Raw genomic sequence first — 14,758 nt, 5'->3', positions numbered from 1 at the left:
CTCCCCCCTTGTATGCACTTTCCCCCCCTCTCCCATGCACTTGCATGTTCTCAATGTCACTGGGCCTAGTAAGATCGTTGTTTTGTTCTCCCCTGTTCCCCTCCCTTGCCTTGTTGCGCTCTGAAACAATTGTGTACGAGCACGATAGAAATAAAATATCAATTCATGCGTTAGATCCTTGAAACACAATATTAAATGATTCTCTCTCCAACCCATCAACGGATCGGCGGATGGATGCAAGCCGCCAGATATCGATGCATGCCGAGAGATCGCTGGATGTGTCCCAAATTTTGCATATTCCGGCTCCAGTTCAGTTCCAGATGCTTCTGACAGTTGAGAACCAGAGGGGGAGCAAGGGGAGCATTCTCAGATGCAGCTTGATCCCGGGCATGAGCCCCACATTCCCTAGAGGCAGTAGTTTGCCTTAACATGGACACAGTGTTGGGAGGGTAGCTCATGCAGCGATGCCATTTTTCCTAGATTAGTCATGGGAATATCTTGCTGCACGCTAGCGTCGAACACAACCAAAGACTTGGCGACAAGCCGCTTTTTGGAATCCTCCATCATATTAGTCAATGAACCAATTAGGTCTAGACATGTCCATATCAGTCATATCTTTTGACCTTTGCTCCATCAATGATTGTAAAGAGAGACTCACCTAATGGTAAGCATTCGTTAAACGATCATAATCAACCAAAAAACAGGAATTGCGCAAGATCCTTTCTGGGCCACTATCGTTTGAGAAGTCCATCAGCTTGTCATGCGCCTCCTGTACAGATGGCATAAACTGCGCTTCATGACTATCCATACACATATCCTGATGATCCAGGTGTGCCGAGAGCGCCCCCGCATACAATCACCAGACAGGTCAGTTTGCATTAAAACCAGAGGCTGTAGCACAGGCTGAAGGGCAGGAGGTGTAGCAAGATCGTCAGAAACCCCCATCAGTAATTCAGAGAAATGATCCACGATGACGCTGGAGATAATAGGGACAGGTGTAAAACAAATCTCTCAGCTATACTGGTATCTGAAGCACAAAAGGATGAGCCTCTAAGTGCTGCAATATTGGCTGCAATTGACGCAAAACTGTCATCCATAGCCAAACCCTGTGCCTCGTGAGCTTTATGATCTCACCCAACTCTGGATACATGATCATTAGTGAAGACATTACATTTCCTGCAGACAGTTCTCATAATGTTGATGAATTGAGGTCTCCATGGCCTAAAGAGTGGCTCTATCCGACTGCTCGGAGCTAGGTTGCAAAGACAGTTGACAACAGGGCACTATAGAGAATGAAACATTTAAAAGATTTGGAGGAGCAGTCTCACTCAAAGAGCACCCCCTACACTCTCCCACACAATGCAAGACTCCTTTACCACACGGGGCCGGTGAGCACAGTGGAGATGCTTGGGTGCTGGGTAGAGTCGGCCCACTAAGGGAATCTTGATATAGAAGACATTTCATCAGATAATTTCACAGGGCTGCTTTTACCCACCATAGCAGCTGCTAACTGAGGGGTCTGAGCCCGTCTAAAAGTTGACTTGATTCGTAATTGTAGAGTGCTTTAGAGAGTCATTACATTTGCTTTTCTTGTTTACAACATTACTAGTGCACACTTTTTGCTTCTGTCGGATAATAACGCCCTCCGGAATGTGACAGAACTTACTTTGCCCATCCAACAGCTAACTTAGCAGTGTAGCCACTAATGAGGGGTGTGGCGCAAGGCAAACTAGGGGTCACTCTGTCACTCTTTAGTGAACAGTGACCGACAGACCTAAAAGCCATACCGTTGAGTACTTTACAATAGCTTCACTCAACTTCTCCTCAACGGGAGTTACAAAAAGTTGCGGTTATATCAGCGTGATAACGGGGCCACAGGGAGGCAAGGGGCTCATTATGAGAATCACAGTAAAAACAGTAATTACCGGCATGGTGGTAGTAGCGCGTCCATGTACCCTCAACGCCGCTAATAGCAGCTGATTTGAACCCCCATGCCGGTAATGGCTGCACCACCATGCTGCTAAAGACCCCCCCAACCCACTGATAGCAGCATCACAGAACCCGCTGATACCGCCTCCGCCCAGGAGCAACCCCTTAATAACGGACCCGGCAATACCATCATGCAAATACCGGGTTCGTAATACCGGACCCGGAAGTAACGTCATTGCGCCGGAACTGGAAATGCGGCGGCAGCCATCTTACACAGCACTGTTCCCGAGTTGAGAGTTGGCCAAATCACCAGAAAATGCCCAAGGCAACTAGGAAATCCAGCCCCCGCCTGCGCAAGAAGAGGTTCTCGGATGAAGAGCTAAATATGTTAGCTGACACGCTGGTTGTCCATGCAGACAAAGTCATTGCAACAAATCTGAAGCGCCCAGCCCAACTGTGGAAAAAAGAAATCTGGGAGGAAGTGGCGAGGAAAGTCACTGCGGTTGGCACCACCACCCGCACAGTGAAGGATGGGGAAAAAAAAATAATAAAAAATAAATAAATAAAAAATATGGGACGAACTACGTCTCCGCGTTCGCAACATCCTGTCTGCCAACCACAGGGAAGCCATGGCAAAAGGCGGCGGGGACCACTCTCCCACCAAACTGACAAGGTGGGAGAAGACTTGTAGCGCCACCATCAGCATGGAGTCGACAGAGGGATTCGGAGACATGGCGGCGGGGTTTGCCGTCATCGGCAGATGGAGGTGAGTGTCCCCACAAACCACAGAGAACCAAAGCATGACGTAGCACAACTGATGTGAAAGTGAACTAATTCAATGCATGGCCCATAATACACACAAACAGATCCATGTCCAGATGGTGGCCCAAACACTGGCACATTGATATGCATGCTGCGTGCCAATCCCATTACCAACAGACACCCAACACAGAGCAAAACATCACATGTCACACATCACACAAACTGCAATACAACGGTATTCCACATAGCACACATCAGTTCAACAAGGAGAGTCCACGACGTATGCCAACATGGTCCCCCCCCCCTATTGCAAGCACCCTATGCGTCACACCTACAAGTATGCAATGCATCAAATGTGAACTACTGAACAACACCAATGTATGCATCTTGCACGTAACACCATCATTGATGCCCTGTGTTAGGCAGAATCCTATGCAGTTCCCCTTAGGGAGCACTACAGAAGATTAGGTCTACAGGTATACACAATAAATCCCCTTTGGTATCAGTCTGTAGCACACAGATTTAGTTGGTAGCTGTGGATGAAGCAGTCAGACTTATCTCAAGAGGGAGATGAGCAGTATTCAGGGTTTACACAATAGGACTACAGTACTATGGAACAAGGAAACACTGACCAAAGCTTTGTATCAAAAAGAATATATATTTATTTTACACACTCTTAAGTTCAACACACAAATCACTATCCTTAAAGCGAGTTAAAACAGTCGAGAAAAGTATACACAACTCCCCGTTTAAATTGTAGACAAGTTTGAGCAAGAGTGAAAACTGAGCAAAATGGCACAGTGTAAAGCAAGCAGAAATGGCACTCAATTTCTCTAAAGGGAGGGAAAGGACAAGTTATACAGATTCAGACTCTAAAACACCCCAGCAACACTTTGCAAGTGGATTGTGAACAAGTTAGGCAAGGCAGAACCTTTAGCATAAGAAATACTTAGGTGAAAACCGAGCAAAATGGCACTTCACAATATTTAAAAAGGGAAGGAAAGGTGGTTATAAGAGTTTTAGGTGCACCAACACATTTCTTGATGAAAAGCAATCTAGAGAAGGCAGTTGTAACAGATTTAGCCAGAGTCAATAGGCCTGTGCCAGAGTCAGTGGTTCTAGTAGCTGCAGTCAAGTCTTTGTTTAACGATTTGAAAAGGTGGTTGCAGAAGGTAAAAGACAATGTTAGACGATAAGGGGCGGCCAACCAAGAAGGTAAGTAAAGGATTTAAAAACACCTTTAGCAGTACCCAACGAAACGGGTGGCCTGGCAGAATAATGTACTGCACTGCCCAGGGATGAAGCCAGCCGCGGTGATTCCAAAACTGAATAAAAGATACGCTCCTTTAAATCCCGGTCGTGGTGGGCGGGTGCCTGGCTATCCGGTCTCCTAGTGCTTGGCACTGGCGATTCGACCAAGGCAGGTCCTGGAAGGCGATTGGCGAACTGGTTGACCCCACCAGCTCAAGGGAAGAAGACTCTTTCAGGTGAAGATCTTCTGGGGTCGTTGGAGAAAAGTGGCGAGGATCTGCAGCAGTGCTTCACCGGTGGTTCAGTTATTGCAGAGGTCTTCGGCTTCTCTCCTCTTCGGATTTCTTAGGTCCAGTGGCGACGTCTTGTCCTCCAGTCCTCGGAGCCCTGCTTATATGCAGAAAACCCCCCCATTCATACAGCCTAGCTGTCACTCACACAGCGGGGTGGTTATCCTGGCGGGATAACCCCCCAGCCTATCAAGGCAGAGTGCGACTTGGGTCGCTTAGGCAACCCGGTCCAGGGTGCCTATTCCCCCTCCCACACATCCTGTCTACCCCAGACACAGTGGCGCCGAAAGGAGGGCTTCTGTGCAGAAGCCTGCCAAAAGGACGAACAAAGGATCCCCGACCTGGGTTAGGATTTCAGAGAAATACACGAGAAAGAAATATTAACAAAGATCTGGCAATAAAACCCTACCGGAGTAAAGTTAATAATAAAATAAACAGGCAGTATGTTAGAGGCTGGCAGTAAAAGTGGTAGCCTCGAACAATGGGAAAATCCCATAGGAAAATATTTGCGGTCGAATATTTATGGTAGCAACCACTGCCACCAGTCAGAAACTTGGAGAGAGGGACTGGACGGTATCCTCTCGAAAATTACCAGGGAAAACCATTAACCCTTTCCAGTACTTCCATAGTAAGATGGGTTGTACTGGTTTGGTTCATAACTACTGACTAGTAAAGTCAATGGGAACTTTACATGCCCTGGGAGACAGTAGTCAGTCGTAGGGTATGGAGTCTTTGTTTGGGGGTCACTGTGACACCCCTATGTTACTGCACTGAGGGTGCTGTGTAACACACAGGTAAAAAGATGATACCTAGGAGGGTGAGAAAAACCCCATAGATCATAAGCACAAAAATAGCCTAAAACACAACTAAGAGTGAGAAAAAGAGTCTCACTCTTAGTAGGAGTAAAAAAATAAACCCCTGAAATCCAGCAAAGCTGCTGGGGGACTCTATAGGTAAGGGAAATTAGCCTTATAAGAGAATTCTCCCTAACACTATGCGTCACACCTACAAGTATGCAATGCATGAAATGTGAAGTACTGAACAACACCAATGTATGCATCTTGCACGTAACACCATCACTGATGCCCTGCATCTCTTGGTCCCCTCCCAGACACAGATGCTGACAGTGAAGGCCAGGAGGGTGCCACACAGGCCACGACATCCTCCAAGGGATCCAGGGTCAGCCAAGAAGGCACAGGACCATCAACCTCCAGGGCAACACCAACGCCCAGACTGCCACATAGGCCAACACCAGCAATACAGGGCAGGCACCGGAGAAGCAAAAAAACAACTGAGACACCACCCGACGACACAGCCACAGCGGAGTTGTCCACTGTTGTAGAAGCTTAAGTTGATGGCACACACTCTGCTGCCACCAGCTCAATTGGGGAGGTAGCTGCCTCAGCCCCCCTCAGCGATGTAGAGGGCCACGTCGAAGAACAATCTAACATGGACGGCAACCTCCATGGGGAATGTGCACATACCCGAGCCCCCAGCCCACACCCCAGAACACCCCCTGCACTCCACACAGGGAACCCCTGTCAGCCCCATGCAACAAAAGGCCGGAGTAATGGGGAGTCCACATCTGTGGTCCCCATCAGAGGGCAGTCCAGCATTGGCCCGCCCTGCTACTGCCCCATCCACCTCCACAGCCACCAGTAACATGGAGGCCCGCATGACGAGGATTGAGACCCGGCAGGATAAGATGATAGAGCTGGTCCGGCAGTACGTGGCGGAGGGGGAACTGACGGCCGGGAAATACGTGACGCCAATGCTGCAAACATCCTTGCCATGAACAATAACACTATGGTGATCCGCAACAGTCTAGCAGCAGTGACGCAGGTCCGGGGCAGAATTGTCGAACAACAGCAGCAGCAACGACCTGCACCGACGATTGCACAGGCAGCCACCTCTACCCCATCCAGCACACCTGCCAGCTCAGCTCCAACAAGCCCTGTGGGCCAGAACAGGTTCAGCGCACGCCACACAGACATGAAATAACTCCAACTGATGCAAAATAAAGCCCTGCGAGCAGCACTAGGAATGAAAAAAAAAATCTGACCACATCTCCAACATCAGGAGAACCAACCACTGGCTCCCCATCAAAGCAATAATACTCTTTAAAACCCTTAGCATCACCCATAAATGCATCAACAACAAAGCGCCAAAATATCTCCTCAATGCAGTTACCAAAAATAAACTACACCAGACTCCTCAGATCTAATAACAGCGAAAACCTCAATATCCCACGATACAAAAGAGAAAAAGCAGGTTGGAGCATCTTCATAGTACTCGCTCCTAGGCACTGGAACTCTCTTCCAATATCAAGAATGTAAATTCATACCCACCATTTTAAAAAAAAACATACAAAAAAAAACATTTTGCTAAAAACCTGGTTATTCAATCAATTCTAACATGATTGATCATAGAACCAGACTAGTGCAGACGGAACTTATCTGCCCCCTGTATATAATTGTTTATAATACTGTTCATGTATCATGTCCTGTTTGTATTTTTGCTGTGTTTTACTCCAAGGCTGTATTTTTTCCATTGTCTGTAACTACGCTGTGATACCTCAGGGTCTGGGCGTATAACAAATGTAATAAAATAAAATGCAGCCCCCGGAACAAAAGAGAGGCCGCCACTAGCAGGGCCATCCTGCATGTGCTGACTGCATCTTGAGGAAAACCATGATTAGCACATCATGTGTGGGATGTCAATGGGGGAGGGGGTATGGGATGTGTGTGAGGTGGAGGGTTCAACCACAATAATGTTTAATTTCCAATATACCCGGTGTTCAAAATCATATCATGAATGGGCATTGTTCATTTTGTGTGTGTTTATTCAATTCATGACAGTGCCAACTCCCCACACACCCTGTGTCCATATGCACACTATCCCAGTGCCCAGTGTAGCACTAACACAAAACCATCAGCATCCCAGTGTTTCAGAAGAAATAGTCAATCACCAATTGGCACACAGCACGGCCATCTTGTGCATCGCAAACTGGCAGGGGTGCTGCTTCTCCTCCATCATCATCTTCATCCTCAACCGTTACATGCAGGTCAATGTCAGGTGGCAGTGGTACGTTTCTCCGGATGCACATGTTGTGCAGCAAGGCACAGACCATGGTGATCTTTCCCACCTTCTCAGGCGCGTAAAGGAGTGCTCGACCAGACCTGCTGAGGCAGCAGAACCGCGCCTTCAACAGGCCAAAGGTCTGCTCGATCACAACACGGGTACGGGTATGAACCCGATTGTACTCCTCTTCATGCCTGTTCTGCGGGTTCCAAACAGGGGTAAGGAGCCACGGCTTCAAGGGATAGCCACCATCACCTGCATGGGAGCACAATGTCTGACATGACACCTGTAGAAATCACTTTCATGGCTGCAGGTGTTGACATGCACATGTCCCTGGATGTATGCACACAGGTTCATTTGTCGCAATATGTGCTGTACTATGGTCTGCAGGTGTGGATTGCGTTGTCCAGATGATGCAGGGTGTCCACTTGCATGCTGTTGCAGATGTACTGTGGATGCAGAATAATGTATTTGCACCCATATTGGTGATGTATAGTACTCTGTATGTATTCCGACTAGCAGCATTGGCACAGGTGTAATAATGATTTGTCATCCATCGGTTGCCATTCCCATGGTGGCATGCAGCACGACTGTGGTGATGGGCCAGTGACAATCAGTGTATTCCCTCGGTGAGATTTCTTTGTTACTACTCATGGGTGCATGTCCTGTGTTGTGCTTTGCTGTAGTCATGTCCGTTACGCATACTCACTGCATGTTGCTGGAGTGTGTCGCAGAGGGTATGCTCAGTTGATGCATTGAGGGATGTGGCCTGCTTGTACGTCTAGCCTATTGTCATTGGTGTGCAGCATTGGTCTTATGTATGGCATTGATGTGTCATGTTCAGGTTGGGACGTTTAGGGCCACAGTGTTTTGCTTTATGTGTACTGTCCACTCACCACCCAATCCCACCCAGGTGGAGTATGCATCTCCCCCCCCCCCATTTCTCACCCAGGTGGAGTATGCATCCCCCCACTGCACTGCATGGGCCGGTCAGGCGACTTACTTAGCAGCCAGGCACGTCGTCCAGCATGTCGCTCCATGTAGCTGGGTAGCGAGGAGTTCTGCAGAACCATGGCATCATGTGTGGATCTGGGAAATCGGGCACAACAATGTGTAATCATCTTGCTGGAGTCACATACCATCTGCACATTGATGGAGTGGTATTGCTTACACGATTGCGATACACAACCTCCATGGCATGAGGGACCACCAATTCAACATGGGTGCAGTCGAGGGCACCAATGCAATTGGGCATGCCTGCCACTGCATGGAAGCCAACTTTAGTGCCAGCAAGCTCCTGGGCAGTCCGTGGTAGGGATATGTGGTTGCTTGCATGCTTCAGGAGGGCATCCAGCACTTGGGTCAGCATGCGTGAAAAGAGAGGTTGTGATATGCCATGCAGCTGGCCCACTGTGTGCTGGTAGGTGCCTGTGGCCAGGAATTGGAGCACAGACACTACCTTCAGTAGAGGGGGGACGGCAGTGCGGATTTCAATCAGACTGATAATGTTGTCGTGTATCATGTCCACTATGGTGGTGATGGTGTCCTGGTCCAGCCGGTACAGGGTGTGGATCTGTAGAGGGGTTAGGTTGAATGAACTGGCTCTGATGCGAGGGATTGGTGGCTGCCTACGTGGTACCACTGCCTGCACTGGTGGGACTTGCTGTGCCAGTCTCACCCTCCTTCTCCTCCTGTGTCTCCTCTGTGCTGCCTGTTGTAGCAGTACAGGCATGTCCTCCAGCCCCGAGATTGCAACAGCAAGTGGGATCATTTTGGTGTAGGAAGGGGGGTGGTGTGTGGGTGTGCTCCTTTTGTGCTGGGACAGGCTCCACTGCCTCCACCTGTGGTGATTGTGTGCACCTGATTTGAGTGTCCGATCCTATCCTATCGATTTAAAGTGGCAGGTTTATGGCTCCACGTGTTCTGGCTTTTGCCTCGGTGCCCATTCCCAGGACAGCTGCTGAACTGCAGCAGAAAAAAGGCAGAAATCAGTCTGTGTGTGATGGTTTTAATGTAAAGTACTTTATTTAGATGGACGATGTTCCCCTCTGTGACGGACCTGACCCATCAAGTAATGCGATAAAGTGCTGTGCTTTTGCAGTCACTGTGCACTGCACGGATATGAAGCAGTATGCTTTTTGCACAGTGACTAAAGGAACTTAAAGAACATGCACTTGATTTTTCAAATGTCTTTTTTGGTACAATTACTGGTTTATTTGTTCTGCTTGAATGTGATGGGTACAAAGTAAGTGCCTCGCTGTTCCGAGGGAGGACGAAGTTTGGCATTATTTATTTTCTTTGCATTTGTTTTATTTGTATGAAAAACAAGTTCTGACAATTTAAATCAGTAGTTGATATTTCTCCGTTCATAAACTACTCTATGGTCTTCTCGTTTGTTAATTTGTCAAATTCAAGATGACCAAATGTCCCTATGAGGCATGTTTGAGAGGGAAGGTTGCAGTTTTGGAGAGGGAAGCATCATGTCTGGCTTGTACGTATGTGAAATACTTTCATGGCTGATATTTTGGTGCGTGCGTTTTTGTACACTGGCCTCCGCTTTTGTGTTAGTGTGTGGATGGATAGATGAGTTTGCATGTGTTTCTGTGTGCAAAGTTTATGAAGAACTTACCGATACTGGTATTTTTGCATGGGAAAATTAGTTAATGAGCTTAGGGCTGACCAGAATGGATGCCCAGTCACTGCCCTCTGTAGTAACATTTATGACCAAATAACAGCACATCACTATGTTGCGCTATTGTTTATTCAGTGTATATGTAAACTCTTTCCTTAGACATCTGAACATTTCCTTTTTTCCCTGCTTTATTAGCTTTGGACCTTTGTTCACTCTGCAACCTGATGTAATGTTTGTGGGGTGTATTGTTTTAGGTTCTTTAAATTATGTGATAAAACAGAATGTAGTTGCAACTGTTCCTTTTCCTTCCGTTTGTATTTCAATTCTGTACTTTAAGTTTTAAAAAAACAAGCATTGGCAAAGCCACCAGTTGTGGCGGCTTTGGATAGGAATTTCCCTGGCATTTCTATAATGGCGCTGCCTCGCCAGAAGAGAACATCTGGGAATGATGCGATTACCTGGGCATATGATGGCAGTGCCTGGCAAATGTCTGTACAATAACTATAAACAAGCCAAAACTGTTGGTTTTGCCAATGCATATTTTCCTACAAGAATACAGTGCAAGAAAAAGATGCAAGAACACACTTTTGTTTACAAATCAATTATCTGGGTCATTTTTGTTACACCAAGAGCTGGTTTACAGCTGCAATAGTTATCTTTCAATAGACTGCTCGAAGATCCAGGGGTTTGTTTGGGGCAGGAAAATGGGTATGGATGTTCAAAGGGCCTAGCATGGCCATGAGTGGTCAATGGTTGGGTAAAAAGTGAAAAACACACAGCTCTTTGACCCTACTCACATTCAATCTCTCTTCCACATTCAGCGTGTATGCCAACTGTTTTCACTTATAGAAAGCACTCACAACACCACTGGCAGTCTGTATCTATTGGTACGGGGGCACCGCTCCCTTGCTTGAATGGCAGCAAAGTGCATTACTTGCAGGGTGCCTGCCTTTGAACAAGACGTCCCCACTATGTTTCTTTTTTCCTTTTTTCAATGTGGAGCCCTATGGGCTCTGCAAAATGTGCTGAGTGCAATGAGAAGAGGCGTGCAGGCATAGGAAGGAAAGCCCCGCTGCCTCTCGTCGTAAATGGTGTCAGCATGCTGAATATGCCAGCAGGAAGAAACTAAAATGTAAATGTTTATGTGGATGTTGTGTAATGTGTTTGTATGTAAGCGTGCATGCAAGTGGGGTTAGTATACATGCATGTAAGGAGTTTTCAGAGTGCTGTATGAATGCACGGGTGAATGAAAGAATCTATGTTGGGTAAATGAGAGTGTATATTAGGTATGAGAGTGTGCATTTGCCTGCCCTCTTCCGCTGAATGTATTAAGGGGTATTATTGTGAATGTATTAGCCGGCCTCTAATTTTAGAGACTGGTGGAATGCAATTTTACTGGGCAGCAAGGGTAAAGCAAGCATGATGAGGGTTATTACATAGCTAGGCTGGTATACTTGGATCCAAATATCCTTTCTTAGGGTAAACATGTAAAGTGCTATTACATTATCTACATTAGTGCAACCAGTCTGGACATGTTTTCTTACAGTGGCATGGCATTTTTATCTGGCAAATATTACAGTAGTGGAAATAATGGCATAAATATAGGTGTAGTATGCATGGATGTGTATAGGCACAACCAGCAAGAAAATGTTTTTTAAACTGCCAAATATTGAGGGCAACGGCATCATGAAAATGTATTGGAAGAAATTGCTGTGTACTGTTGGCGATTTACATCGATTGGATTTTTTCCCTTATACTACCATATTATTCCCCTTTCCCTATCCCTACCCCTCCCCTCCTTCCCTCCCCTACATCCCTACGTCCTCATCTCAAACACTGAATGTACGCCCTTCCTCTGCAAACCCCCCCCCCTGACTCCTTCCCTACCTCTCCCCTCCTATCCTCTACCCACCTTTCTCCTCATCCCCTTGACCTCATACAGGAAGCTGCAACCACCCACAGGTGTTATACTCTCCAGTGAACTCCCCTGCTCCCCCTTCCCCCCCCCTTTCCCCCTTCTATGGAGTTAATTGTTCCATATACTGTACCACTGGTTTGTTTCAATTTTGTAAATTTGCTTCTTCTCATGTACTGTTGTTATTCTGTTAAGCACTTTGGTGTAAAACACTATATAAACTGAATAAACAAACACATATTAAACCAACTGCAAACTATGTGACTTTTTATACAATTTCCCCCCCAAAAAAGTGTTAGAAAATGCACAATTTTAGCCAGATAGTTTTTAAAAAAAATTCTCAAGATCCCTCCCTCACCCATTCCACCTATCGGTTGGCTTAGGCTCCATCACTACTTTCGATAGGTCCCAGCATATTCGAGGCAAACATGTACGGCCGTCCAGGTATAAAATTCACCAGACACCACTTCCCCCAAAGGCAAAAAGTAGAAAAGCCTGACCACAATTCTCACAGGTCCCTCATTTGACTATGTGAATTATCAAGGTGGATCAGAAAATCCAAGTTAAAGAAATAGTTCTGGTGCTCCAATCACATACATGTCAATCACCCCGATTTTTGGTGCAATTTTAAACGTTCTCCCTCTCAATTTGTTTTGTAACTGCAATGTATACCTAGGGGAACATGTAATTCTCCACTGTTTGTGAGAGAATCTCCCTCCCAGGTGCCACAAAATGTTGGCATGTATGTGATCAGTGTCACATCTCGTGTGATGTCAGTACCTATGATGTCATCCTTCTGCCGATTACAATTTTTGAACCTTGAAAAAGCCAACCTCATTTTCGTCACAGCATGTTGACAAGTATGTCTGTATGCTCCGTGTTTTCAAGAATGACTATGTACAGATTTAATGTGGATAAAACTGCATGGACGGACTACGTGCTATTCATTCAATCGCCCCCAACTCAGTCTCATCTCACCTCTACCCTGACCGTGGCTTGTCAGTGCGGTGGAATACGCTGTTCTCCCAATAAAAGTCCGAACTCTGCAAAGAGAGGACAGGCAACCAGGACACATCATGGAGGCCGCCATCTTTCACCCTGCTTCTACGGAAGCCGACAAGGGGAAAAAAGCAACTGGTAATTCAGAGGGTAGTGTCTAGATCCCATCCGAGAAACGGACCATGGCAACGGCCCGCCTACTCTTCTTCACGTGACTTTGGGCACGATTCAGTACGACGGTATCCGGAGCAGTTTGTTCATTTCAATCATTGCTCGTGTGACTCGCACAGCTGACGCTTGTTTAGCATCTTGTTTCATAATCTAAAGACAATTGGTGCCTTTACAACGTGGCTGTCCTCATTGGAAAAAAGGAGCGCACTTACAATTTATTACTATTTGACTATCACGTGTACATTTTAAGGGTACCTGTAAACCCACCGTCCACCAGGCAAGCAATATGATAATATAGAAAAAATAGAACTTGGTAATGAGGTTGGGCTGATACACTCGACAAATACTTTTCATACAAAAATGAATTTATTTTAGAAAAAAACCACAATAATAATAAAATCATACAATATTATAAATCACAGTTTTAGACATCTAGCTCATTCATTCCGCCTTTCATACCCATGCTCACACATCCAATGACAATATAATACACAAAAAAGGGGTCAGTCTATATAGAAGACCCTTTATACAATCAATTAAAATATTTCTGTTACACCTATGTTATTGTTATTGTTATTTTGCATTTATATAGCGCCTTATATACCATTGGTATGGTCTGAAGGCACTGGTAGGTTGAACGCCCTTGGGAACCGAAGTCCGATTCAGTAGAGAGATTAGAGAGAGTCCAATGGTGCGTGTGCGCACCCGGTATGTGTGCAGCTGGTGCGGAGTTTGTGTGGTAGCTGCTTCTTAGCGGTAGGTGTGGTGGTGGAGAGATCAGGAGTATGTGTTTGCTCTGACAGGAATTATCCCGACCGAGTGTGGTTGCGTTAGGCCTGAGGAGAACGCCTAGCTGGGGGTGTGGAGCCAGCAGTGTTTACTTAGAGTGATGGGGGGTGAGCGGGAGATGTTGATATGAGAACAGTTATACAGAATGGTGTCATAGTATCCCTGTGTTCTATTTGAGTGGTGGTGTAAAGAAGAGAGTAAGCGTGGGGTGTGGTATGATATATGCTCATTCAAATGTTCCCTGCATTCCACACATCTGTCTGCTTGACATACTTACACTCTCAAGTGCGCCTTGCGTGTACTGGTCTATCACTCATTCTCCAGTGTGCCGCTGCGTGTGCTCTCATGGATTCCACATGCATGCGCTATGCACTCTTGTCCTCCCCGCGCGTGCACCCCAGTCTACCACGCGCATGTACTCCCGTCTGCCTACGCACTCATCTGCACTGTATACTCGTCCGATCTATATACTCCTCTGTTTGGTACGCTCATCCGCTCTGTAGCCTCATCCGGTCTACACACTCATCTGGCATACATAATCATCCTATCCACACACTCTCCTATGTACAAGAACAAAAACACTGCTTATGAACAAAAAACATCTACATATGTTTCGGTTGGTTACAGATGGCTTAGGATGGCAGCCCGACGTAATTCTGACCTTCTTCAGGACAAACAATGAGGTGTAAATCTTCCCTCACGTACAAAACACAATACGGTGGAAGATATCTTCCAAAAATCTCTCTCCAAACGGTTTGTGGGGGTGACACAAATTTAAGAATTAATCATCAGTGCTCCAGAGCATACCCGGAAGCTCATCTTGAGTCTTTAAAGTACTTCAGACACTCAAAACCTTCTTGTTCAGTAAGCCTTTTATCCCTTGTTGAACTCCATTGTTGGCCTCAGTCTCAGAAGAAACCCTTTCCCACACTATTCAGT

At 46.4% G+C, this 14,758-nt stretch overlaps 1 protein-coding gene across 1 annotated transcript in view; it reads right to left on the bottom strand.

Annotated features, from left to right (window-relative positions):
* Positions 1-13,174, bottom strand: part of MRPS35 (mitochondrial ribosomal protein S35) — a 300,787-nt gene extending 287,613 nt beyond the window's left edge. The window contains exon 1 of the mRNA XM_069628518.1: positions 12,839-13,174. Within this exon, the coding sequence (XP_069484619.1) occupies positions 12,839-12,950 (112 nt within the window). The 5' untranslated portion in view covers positions 12,951-13,174. The remainder of the gene's footprint in view (positions 1-12,838) is intronic.
* Between the last annotated feature and the right edge of the window lie 1,584 nt (positions 13,175-14,758).

This window comes from Ambystoma mexicanum, chromosome 12 (assembly GCF_040938575.1).
Source record: "Ambystoma mexicanum isolate Mex_15411 chromosome 12, UKY_AmexF1_1, whole genome shotgun sequence".
In the NCBI taxonomy this organism is placed as follows: Eukaryota; Metazoa; Chordata; class Amphibia; order Caudata; family Ambystomatidae; genus Ambystoma; species Ambystoma mexicanum.
Note: the sequence above shows the minus strand (reverse complement) of the source record. Positions and strands in the feature narration are given on the sequence as shown.